General features: G+C 39.9%; 1 protein-coding gene across 2 annotated transcripts in view; it reads right to left on the bottom strand.

Annotated features, from left to right (window-relative positions):
- The window catches only part of BCKDHB (branched chain keto acid dehydrogenase E1 subunit beta), a 268621-nt gene that overhangs the window by 210642 nt on the left and 45645 nt on the right, over positions 1-12334 (bottom strand). For both annotated transcript variants that reach the window (XM_025294833.3, XM_006053423.4), the window contains 2 exons: positions 2226-2359; positions 1848-2003 (listed from right to left, as the gene is read on the bottom strand). In XM_025294833.3, the coding sequence (XP_025150618.2) occupies positions 1848-2003; positions 2226-2359 (290 nt within the window). The remainder of the gene's footprint in view (positions 1-1847; positions 2004-2225; positions 2360-12334) is intronic.

Below are 12334 nucleotides of genomic sequence, written 5' to 3' on the forward strand. Positions count from 1 at the left end.
TGTTACATAGGAAGAGTTATCATCAAAATGTACTTGAATTTATCACAAAGACTCAAATAAGATTGCTTGAAGCAAAATGAACTTTCAAAATCATTTTTATACAGTTTTAGTGAAGGATTTTTATTTAAAAAATAAAATAGCACAAATCTCACTATTTTCTGAAAATAGACTGCTAAATAAATAGCTCATTGTAACACACCATGTCTTTATCTTATGTTCCTATTTTATGTTCATCTGCCTTCTTCATGTTTATTTTTAGCCTTTTGTACTATATGTATATTCTCTTTTAGGATAAAATAAAAAAGAGAAAATGTGGAGGGGAGCAAGGCCTTAAAAATACAGACATTAAACATGAATTGATCTTCAGCTCAAGCACAAAAATAACTGTTGACTGAAATGTTTCTGTCCCAAACTACCACTTGCAGCTTATATTGAAAAATTATGCAAACCATTACTTAACTACAAAATTTTACAACTTTGATTTCGTTGAAAAAGTAATAAAACATACACACACATCCACAAATGACTCCTGTTATTGAAAAACAGGCATAAAGCCCTGGGTAGACATATCTGTGAGTTTCTATAATGACTCACTGGAAAGCTTTTCAGAAAATAAAAAAGAAAATATTATTAAAAATTAGGACATAAAATAAGCAAAAATATATATTTTTTTAAATCAAAAAACCTAAAATTATTGTGGAAGGCTATAAAAGAGAGAGAGGCTGCAAAATTAATTGCTTGAGTAAGTATTACCTTACCCTGGACTAGAAAACACACCAAGGTAAAAAAGTCTTATGTCACTGTATTTAAAAAGTAAAAAACAGACTAAAAGCAAAAGTTTTACTCCTCTGACTGTGAGGTAAATATGGTCTAAGCAGTAGATTTATTAAAATTACGCCTGAATCAACTGTTAAGTGAGAAAGCTCCATTAGAAAGAAACAGAGCTTTATACACTGCTATATTTTTAATGGATAACCAGCAAGAACTTATTGTATAGCACATGGAACGCTGTTCAATGTTATATGGCAGCATGGATGGAAGGGGAGTTTGGGGTAGAATTGATACATATATATGTAGAGCTGAGTCCCTTTGCCGTTCACCTGAAGCTATCAAAATATTGTTAACTGGCTGTACCCCACAAAATGAAAAGTTTTTCTTAAGAAAATAGATAATCATTAAGAACCTGCTGTATAGCACAGGGAACTCTACTCCATTCTCTGTAATGCTCTATATATGGGAAAAGAATCTAAAAAAAAGAGTGGATATATGTATATGTGCAACTAATTCATTTAGCTGTACACCTGAAACTAATAACATTGTAAATCACCTATACTCCAATAAAAATATTTTAAAAACACAAAAGAAAGAAAGAAACAGAGCTTTCTGCTCAAATGGAATTGGCAAGTATGTCCTTTCTATTGAACAAATTCGTGAAACATGCCAAAGATAGATAGGAATGTATACCTTACTTTGTCATTTTCATTTTTCATGTCATGGTAAAATATGCTATTTTGATAAATAAATATGATTTTTATTGCAAAAAAATAGAAAGAGAGCTTTGAAAGAGATGGAAGATAAACTATGTTCTCGGTCTTATTATTTGAAGTGTATGAAATCAACATCAGGGTCAAGCCAGTGTCACTTCAAGAAGAACAGTCTATAAACCTGGGCTGGGTGCTTAATCTAAAAGAAATAAAAGCTCTCTTTCTTAAAAAACAATTAAATTCACATAAATTCCAAAAATTCTAATTGCTTTTCTCTAGATAAGCATATTAGTTAATACTGATAAAATGAACCAAAATGGAAACATCAAATGGAGAGCAAGCAAAGTATGTTAGTGAGAATACCTTGATTCCTGGGCAGTGGGCAAAGAAAGCTTCAGGACTCTGGGAATGATAGAGGGCCCCGTGGCCGACACAGCCCCAAGGGGACCGGATGGTGAGGCTTCCACAATTAAAAAGGTCCCCAGACCGGTAGCGATACTTGGCAGCTTCATTAACAATCTGAAGAGAAAAGAGAGAAGGGACATCTCATGATGAGTCCTTTTATTCCCATCCATTTTCTTAAGCCATTTTATCTAATCTTTAAACATATGCCCATAACAAAATAGCTCAAAGGCAACAAAAAGTTCCTAAGATAGGGAGTGGGAGACTGGAGTTAAAAGTTCCAAACTTCATGGACTTGCCTTAGAGATGCTCCATTATGGCAAAATGCAATTTTCTCACCTGATCAAAAGCAGGGAAAATATAATCTGCAAACTGAATTTCTGCTATGGCCGTAGCACCAGTGACGGCGATTCCAATTCCAAATCCAACGATTCCTTGTTCACACAGTGGGGTATTAAAAACTCTATCTTTACCTACAAAAGATAAGAAAGTCACCGTCATACGACAAATGAGAGTAATGTGATGCATGATACAATGGAAAATTCAGAGTTAATAACCGTGAGGTAGAGGAAACAAGCAGCATGTGAATGAAACAGTAAAGAAATAGTACAATGGTTGGTTTCAATGTAAATATAGTAATTATATTAACTAAGTAACCTAAATGTCCTAAATTAAGAGAAAGATTATCACACTAGAATAAAAGAAAGTAAAACCCAGCTACTTAAAAAAATAAAGTAAATGTAAGGAAAAGGAAAAAAAATACACACACAAAATGAAAAACCTAAACCAAAAGAAGTTGATGTCACTACATTAAAAGCAAACAAGTAGACTTTAAGGGAAAAGGTACTACCAGACATAAAGAGGGAAAATTCATACTGTTAAAGGAGTCAATTCATAAGGATGACATAATTCTAAATTTATACTCGTATAAGTGATGTGCATGCTCAGTCTCTGAGTCATGTCTGACTCTTTTCAACCCCATGGACTGTAGCCCGCCAGGCTCTTCTGTCCATGCGATCTTCCCGGCAAGAATACTAGAGTGGGATGCTACTTCCTCCTCCAGGAGATCTTCCCAATCCAGGGATCAAACCCTCATCTCCTGCTTGGCAGGCAGATTCTTTACTACTGAGCCACCTGGGAAGTCCCATATAAAAATACAAACTGCAAATAAATAGAAAAAATTAACAGAATTAAAAGGATGATTAGATAAAATTCCCAATACAGTGGGAGATTTTCATGTACAAGTCTCGCTGACAGAAAAAGCACATCAAAATAAAAAAGTAAAAACTATTGAGTATTTGAACATGGTTAACAAACATATCTGACATAGAGCACCCAAGAGCTAAGAATACAAATTCTTTTCAAGTAAACACAGAATACAGACACCAATTGACTGCAGACCGAGCTATATATTCAATCAACAACATCCAAAAGATTAAAATCATACAGGGTATAATCTCAGACCATGGTGAAATTAAGCTAGAAGCCAATAGCCAATTTTTTAAAAGATTTATGCATCTGCACCCTCATGTTCACTACTATAATATTTACAATAGCCAAGATATGGAAGTAACTTGAGGGTCCATTGATTGATGAATGGATAAAGAAGATGTGACACATATAGATAAATAGATAGACAGATATACACAGACACAAACACACATACATACACAATGGAATATTACTCAGCCATAACAAGGAATGAAATCTTGCCATTTGGATGGACCTAGAGAGTATTTTGCTAAGTAAAATATGTCAGACAGAGAACAAAAAACACTGTGTGATTTAATTCATATGTATAATCTGGAGGGGAAAAAAAGAAGCAAAAACAAAAACCCAGGCTCATAAGCACAGAGAATAGGTTGGTGGTCGCCAGAAGTAGGAGTGAGGGTTGATAAGAATGAGTGAAGGTGGTCAAAAGTTACAAACTTCCAGTTACAAAATAAAGAGTCATATAATGTACAGCCTTTTCATACTGCTTATGGGCAGTATGAAAGGCAAGAATGCTGAACTGGTTTGCCATTCCCTTCTCCAGTGGACCATGTTTTGTCAGAACTCACTGCCATGACCCGTCCATCTTGGGTGGTCCTACAAAGCATGGCTCATAGTTTCATTGAGTTAAATAAGACTGTGATCCATGTGATCACTTTGGTCAGTTTTCTGTGATTGATGCCTTTGAATTGTGGTGTTGGAGAAGACTCTTGAGAGTTCCTTGGACAGCAAGGAGATCAAACCAGTCAACCCTAAAGGAAAACAATCCTGAATATTCATTGGAAGGACTGATGATGAAGCTGAAATTCCAATACTTTGGGCCACCTGATGCAAAGAGCCGACTCATTATAAAAGATCCTGATGCTGGGAAAGATTGAAGGCAAGAGGAGAAGGGTATGACAGAGGGCAATGCCTCAAAAAAAATTTTAAACCTAAAAAAAGCATTAAATATATGGCTAAATATCCCATGTCCCAGAGAAGAAATTATAATGGAAACCAAAAAGTATTTTGAACTGAATGATAATGAAAAAACTATGCATTAGTACTTATTGAAGAAGGAAATGGCAACCCATTACTCTTGCCTGGAAAATCCCATGGATGGAGGGGCATGGTAGGCTACAACCCATGGGGTTGCAAAGAGTCGGACACGACTGAGCAAATTCACATTCACTTTCACTTAGTACTTATTGAAATTCCAATCTCGGTCATGGCAGAATAGCTTTCTTCACATGAACACTCCCACATCAAATGATTCAAATATGGAGAGAATATAACCAAGGATTACTTAAAGGCATGGGAGAACCAAAAAGCAGGCCTGAACAGAAGGAGACTTGACCCTGAAAGGAAAGGAAGCACGGCCGGGACGGACTCCCCTGGGAGACCTGCCCAGGCTAAATGACTTGAGACAGCTAAGACGAAGACACACAGACTGAGTACTTTTTTTTTTTAATATTTATTTATTTGGCTGTGCCAGGTCTTAGTTGCGACACGCAAGATCTTTGATCTTCATTTCAGCATGCAGGCTCTTAGTTGCAGTATGTGGGATCTAGTTCCATGACCGGGGATTGAGCCCTGGCCCCCTACATTAGGAGCTCTGATTTCTATTAATCTGCAGGATACATTATCTGCATCATACAACTCAATCGTCACCTGAAATTTCACCACCTCTTGGCCAGTATCAGGATTTCATGAAAAATTCTCATTTCAGAGAGCTGAATAAGCAATGGCCTAGCCAACAATCTAGCCAGGGGACCAAAAGTCTGGTGACTGATCAGGATTCATGTTTCATGTCCATAACCCAAGGATACCCATTCTTCTTGGTGCACAGAACGCACTTTCAGTTCAATCATTCATTTGACAGTGAATCACACAGCGGGGGGAAGTGTTGGGAAAACACCCAGTAGACACATCCTACAGGTTGTACTCTCAAGGCAGCTGCAGAAACTTACAGCCTGATTCATACTCATTGGGACCTGGGACTATCTACTAAAATTGTGATCACCTGGGACTATCTACTAAAATCGTGATCTCCATCCTTCATCAGTTCTCCATTTGACCGCAAGTAGCTTGATAACCGCTGAAGAGCTAGGCTTCCACTGACCAAGTGCAATTCATTAATTGAAAATGAACACAGATTCCAGCTGCCAAGTGCAGAATCCTGAACCCTGAAATACTGGAATACCTGAAATACCATCACCAGATGAACAGGGTTCCTACCTATTCTCTGCTGGTTCAAGTGCCCGGATTCAGGTATTTTTCATCTCAGTTAGTATAGCTCTTTTTACTGCTAGAAGGCAAAAGTGGAGTTTCCTACAGCTCTTACTTCCAAATGGTTTGAGGAAACTGTTTAATAACTCTCTCCAACAACTTCCTATGAAATCACAGAAACTGCTTCAACAAGAACTAAATATTAAAAATCTGTTTTGAAAAGAAAAGAAAAACATAAATTTTTTAAAAATCTGTTTCTATTATCTCTCAAAGAGGTCATGATGGAGGGTAAGAGCATAAATAAAATGCACAGTACTGGTAACTTCTTTCAGTTCAGTTCAGTTCAGTCGCTCAGTCGTGTCCGACTCTTTGTGACCCCATGAATCGCAGCACGCCAGGCCTCCCTGTCCATCACAAACTCCCAGACTCAGACTCATGCCCATCGAGCCAGTGATGCCATCCAGCCATCTCATCCTCTGTTGTCCCCTTCTCCTCCTGCCCCCAATCCCTCCCAGCATCAGAGTCTTTTCCAAAGAGTCAACTCTTCGCATGAGGTGGCCAAAGTACTGCTATCTTCTTTAGAATGCAATTAACCTAACATAAAGTTCATACATGCCATATTTCAATGGGTGAATTAATGCATACAGGGATTGCACTCTCAGTCAAGCCTGTTCTGGGTTTAAGTACTATCACCACAAATTACTACACTTCCTAAGCCTCAGTTCCATTATCTGCAACAAATCGCTCACAATACCGAAAAGATTAAAACAATTCATACAATTGTTCAAATGTTTATAAAGTACCTAATATTGTCTAGACTCTATTCTTGATGCAGAGGACACAGCAGCAAACAAAACCAAAAAAAAAAAAAAAATCTTATCCTCATGGAACTTACTAGTCAGGAGAAACAGACAATAAAAACAAAATAAATGACAAAGGACTTCCATGGTGGTCCGGTGGTCAAGAATCCACCTGCCAATGCAAGGGACACGGGTTCAATTCCCGATCCAGGAAGATTCCACATGCCGTGGGGCAGCTAAGCCCGTGCACCACAACTACTCAGCCTTCGTGTTCTAGAGCCTGTGCTCCACAAGAAAAGCCACTGCGAAGAGACGCCCCTGCACTGCAACTAGAGAGTAGCCCACGACTCATGGCAATGAGAGAGCCCATGTGCAGCAACAAAGACCCAGCACAGGCAGAAATACATAAATTTAATTAATCAAAATAAATAAAATACATGGTGTATGAGAGAATGACAAGAGCTAGAGAGAACAGTAAAGCAGGGAGCATTTAGGGGAGAGGACGTGGGACTTCAGTGGTCTTAACCAGGAAGATCAGGGAGGCACCACTGCCTGAAGACATTTAAAGGAAGAGCTGAAGAAAGTGCGGAAATGTACCGTGCATACATCCCAGGGCATAAGTGTTCTGGACAGAGGGATCAGTGAGTGCAAAGGTCCTGGGGTATGAACATGTTCAGCATATTAGAGGCAAGTTATCAAGTCCAGAGGGCCTGGTGTGGAGTAAGAGAAATTGTGGGAAGACATGAAGTGGAAGAGTGAAGGCCATGGGCTGGGGAGGTGGGAGAGGTCAGACAGGGCCTTGTAGGGTTGGGGTGGGTGGCGTGGTCATGGTAAACATTCTGACTTTGCCTGTGAGAATAAGTCAGTAAGCATGTGAGCAAGACGGGAAGTCATGGAGCAAAGTCACCCATCCTCCAAATCGCATTCCAGCAGGAGCCCTCTGGCTGGTCCTTGGTGACCAGCCTGTAAATAGGCAAATATGGACCCGGCAAGACTGATAACAGGGGGCTGCAATCACCCCAGCAAGAGATGATGACACAGAAGAGCAGCAAAGGTGCGAGCATCCAGATAAACAGTATAAAGATAGTGTCAGAAGGATTTACTGAAGAAATGGACGTGAAGCAGAGTCAGAGAAGTGCACAGGATGATTTACAGACTTTTTGACTTGGGCAGCATGAGGACAGTTACCACCGCTCAAGGAAAGGAAAATTTATGAAGCAGGTGGAGGTAAGAGATCAGCAGTCCCACTGTGAAGATGTTACATCTGAGCTGTGCCTTCATACACAGAGGGAAAGCCGTTCATTGGACTGTTAGGTGTATGAGTTGGAAGTCTTCAGCATGAAGATTAAAAACCATGGGACTGATGAGACTCCCAAGTATATTTAAATGGGTACATGGAGAGAAAAAACCTAGTGCTAAAAAGACACGGTGTGAGGACTTCCCTGATGGTCCAGTGGCTAAGAAATCACCTTGTAATGCAAGGGACACAGGTTTGATCCCTGGTCGGGAAGCTAAGATCCCACATGCCCACATACAGCAGTACTGAAGCCTGAGTACTCGAGAGCCTGAGCGCCACAACTAGAGAGTCCACGTGCCGCAATGAAAGATCCTGCTTGACACAACAAAGGTCCCACATGCCTCAACTGAAAGTCAACAAAGCCAATTAATTCATTCATTTTTAAAAGACAAGATGTGAAAAATAATTAGCAACCTTGGAAAGGACATAATAGCCAGAATTTGGAGGCAAACTAGCAGAACATGCTGGCCTAGAAGTCAGACGAAGTGATCCTAATAGACTACAGTGACCTGAGCCACGTGCTGTCAACTGAAAAGTAAAATAGATAGCCAACAGGAATTTGCTGTATGGCTCAGGAAACTCAAACAGGGGCTCTCTATCAACCTAGAGGTGTGGGATGGGGAGGGGGATGGGAGGGAGGTTCAAAAGGGAGGGGATGTATGTATACCTACGGCTGATTCAGGTTGAAGTTGGACAGAAAACAGCAAAATTCTGTAAAGCAATTACCCTTCAATAAAAAATAAATTAATTAAAAAAAGAAAACTGAGATGAGGGCTGACCATTTTCTAACTGGTGACTCAGATATAACAGTGTCTGCCAGGTGGGAGGAAGGGAGAAAACAAAGGCCTAATTCAAGAGGGATGGGAGAATAGAAATTGCAGACAAGGAATAATAACAATTTTACTTGGAGAAATTTGCTGTAAAGGAAAGAAGAGAAAAGGAGCAACAACTAGCTGGAGAAGAATATGGAATCAGTAGAGGGATTATTTTAAGATAGAAGAAACAGAAGGATATTTGCAGGCAGGTAGAAATGATGAGTTGCAGGGGCAGAAACTGATGATTGAGAAAACTAACAAAATGGAGAGAAGGACGAATGAGTGGAACCATGCGCTTGAGACTGTGACAGACGAAGAAGGGGTCTGGTGTGGAGAGTGATAGGAACCCTTATGTTCATTCAGAGGGAAAGCACGTGTGGGCACTGATGCTGGAACACGGAGAGATGCAGTGGACAGTTTGCTGAAGTTCTCTGTTTGCTCTATCTATCTTAGTCAAATGTGAATTAGACTATTAGCTAAGAGAAGGATGGAGGAGCCTGGTGGGCTACAGTCCATGGGGTCTCAAAGACACAACTGAGCAACTCACACACACACACACACACACACACACACACACACAAGGATGGGGGAGGCAGTGTATTTTTTTTTTTTTTTTTGGTCACACTGTGGCATGCAGGATCTTAGTTTCCAGACCATGGATCAAACCTGTGCCCACGTGGTGGAAGTGTGGAATCCTAACCACTAGACCACTAGGGAATTCTGGGGAGGCAGTGTTGAGAAAAAAGCATATGAAATAGTCATATGGGAACATGTAGCCTGGGTGGGCCCTGAAGGTCACCAGTATTGAGCTGAAAGTGAGTTCACTTGACAAGATGATATGTTTTGCTCCAACAATATTCAGCTCAGGATTGAGGATATAGACAATGATGGATTTAACCAGCATTGAATTTTGCCAAGCAAATCCTGGCATGGAATTTAAAGTGGGTATAAAGGGAAGAAAGGTCATCAGGGGAGTGAGAGTCAGTGGTAGGGTGGCAGGATTCATGAATTTCAAGGATCAAGACGGTCAAAGGATTGTTAGGGTGGAGGCATGAGAGGCAGTGAGCTGGGGAGGTTCAAGGTGGAGATCAGAGTTGAGAAGGTTTCAAATTGAGAGGATGGAGGGACTAGGAATGACAATCTGGGGTAGGACCATAAGAGTGAAAAGCTAAGGTGGGATGGAACGCAAGATCCCTAGAGCAAAGGATAAAAAATTAAGAAGCGCATCCATGTGGATACTGACAGGAGTGCTGGTGAGGCTGGCGGTGAGCCACGCTAGGAACAGAGAGGACTGGCCTGGAGTCAGCAGGCAACAAGGAAGGGCAGCATTAGCACTTGCTATTCAATACATTATTCAATAAATGTTTATTTTGAAAGACTAGATTAGATAATAAGAGCTAGGCTTCTTTGCATTTAGAATTCAACTCTAGGGACTTCCCTGATAGTCCAGTGATTAAGACTTCACCTTTCAATGCAGAGGATATGGGTTCCATCCCTGATCGGGGAACTAAGATCCCACATGCTTTGAGGCCAAAAAACCAAAACATAAGATAGAAACAATATTGTAACAAATTCAATGAAGACTTTAAAAACAGTTCACATCAAAAAAAAAACTTAAGGAAAAAAAAAAGCAATCAAATCTATATGAATGTGTCTTTACTTTCTGAAATAACCAAACTAAACTTTTTGCTATTTGGAACCAAACTTTTAGAATTCAGCACATTTAAGTAGTGATGATATATACACATTAAGGATATGATTACATAATCTCACAGAGACCACAGACTTTAGGTCAGGTGGTACAAAAATTGGATATTCCTTAAACACATGATAATTTAAAATATTCAACCAAGTGATAAACAAAACCTAAGATAAGCTGCAATTCCTATGGCAGCTAAAAGCTATAAGGACAAATCTACTTCTGAGGCTCCAAGATTATTGTGTTAGGGGAGGCACACTGATTGAAACCGCCCACCCTGGCCAGGCACCATAGTAACCATTTGCATGAGTTGTTTTACAACAGGAGGTCCTGGTGAGGAACACGGAACTGGAACAGTTCAGGAAAGGTCAAAAGGAGACACCACATGTCTGGACACCTCCCAGAATCCTTCTCTCTGGCATCCATCTTGGCTGAACAAGGCGTGCACCACCAGGAAGGATTCTTGAGTCAGAATGATTAGCTAAAGACAACCCGGAAACTAATGCCATCACCATAAAACCTGAGACTGCGAGCCACGTGGCAGAGCTGTTCTCCTGGGTTCCCTTACCCCACTGCTCTCCACCTGGGTGCCCTTTCCCAATAAAATCTCTTGCTTTGTCAGCACATGTGTCTCCTTGGACAATTCATTTCCGAGTGTTAGACAAGAGCCCAGTTTCGGGCCCCAGAAGGGGTCCCCATTCCTGCAACAGTTGTAAGAGGGACAGATACAAAGTACTGCAAACAAACTCAATTAATGTTTACTTAGGTGGTTGGTGGCTGTGAGTTCACATGAAGGAAAAAAAATATGCCTACTCTGAAAGTTTTTCAATGCCCAACAGCCTTGGACTGAGTCAGAAAAGAGTAAGTAATATCTGAATTACTTCTTACTGAACTTAAGATAATTGAGTAAGATTAACATTTCAGGTAAACTTATGGTTACTGATAATACAGTAAGAGGAATAGAAGATATTCACTTGCAGCAACATGGATGGAACTAGAGGTTATCATCCTAAGCAAGGGAAGTCAGAAAGAGAAAGACAAATACCATATGATATCACTTATATGTGGAATCTAAAATGCAACACAAATGAACTTATCTATGAAACAGGAACAGACTCACAGACATAGAAAATAGACTTGTTGTTCCCAGAGTTGGGGGGTGGGGGTGGGGTAGGGTGGGGAACAGGTAGGAATGGATTGGGAGTTTGGGATTAACAGATGCAAACTATTATATATAGGATGGATAAAACAAGGTCCTACTGTATAGCACAGGGAACTATATTCAATATCCTATGATAAACCATAATGGAAAAGAATATGAAAAAGAATATATATATATATTATGTATGTATATATATATGTATATATAACTAAATCACTTTGCAGTACACCAGAAACTAATGCCGGAGAAGGCAATGGCACCCCACTCCAGCACTCTTGCCTGGAAAATCCCATGGACTGAGGAGCCTGGTAGGCTGCAGTCCATGGGGTCACTGAGGGTCGGACACGACTGAGCAACTTCACTTTCACTTTTCCCTTTCATGCATTGGAGAAGGAAATGGCAACCCACTCCAGTGTTCTTGCCTGGAGAATCCCAGGGACGGGGGAGCCTGGTGGGCTGCCGTCTATGGGGTCGCACAGAGTCAGACATGACTGAAGCGACTTAGCAGCAGCAGCAGAAACTAATGCAACATTGTAAATCAACTATACTTCAAAATACTAAATCAACTATACTTCAACATACTAAAAAATAAGTTTTAAAAATTAAAGTGAGAAAAGATATTCATACAGCATACCATTTTCTTATATTTTGCTACCTTTGCTTAAGTTTTAGGCTAATATCTTTGTGTAACTCCATGATCCCCTGAGTCAATGAAAATGTGAAGAATGCGTAAGTGTAGATGGCTGACCATTTAAATAAATGACTTCAACTTCTCATTTGTTAAAGATTAAGTATAAAGTCATACCACCACTTTCTAACTTTTTTTTTTTGGTAAAGGGAATATGATTAAGAAGTTGGACATCCCTGGCAGCATACTCTCTGTTGAAGTTATCATCCACTAAATGACGCCAAACATCAAAACAACAGCGGCTGACTTCTCTGTCCAAAGAATCACAAATGGGCAAATCGAGTCCAC

This window comes from Bubalus bubalis, chromosome 10 (assembly GCF_019923935.1).
Source record: "Bubalus bubalis isolate 160015118507 breed Murrah chromosome 10, NDDB_SH_1, whole genome shotgun sequence".
NCBI classification, from domain to species: domain Eukaryota; kingdom Metazoa; phylum Chordata; class Mammalia; order Artiodactyla; family Bovidae; genus Bubalus; species Bubalus bubalis.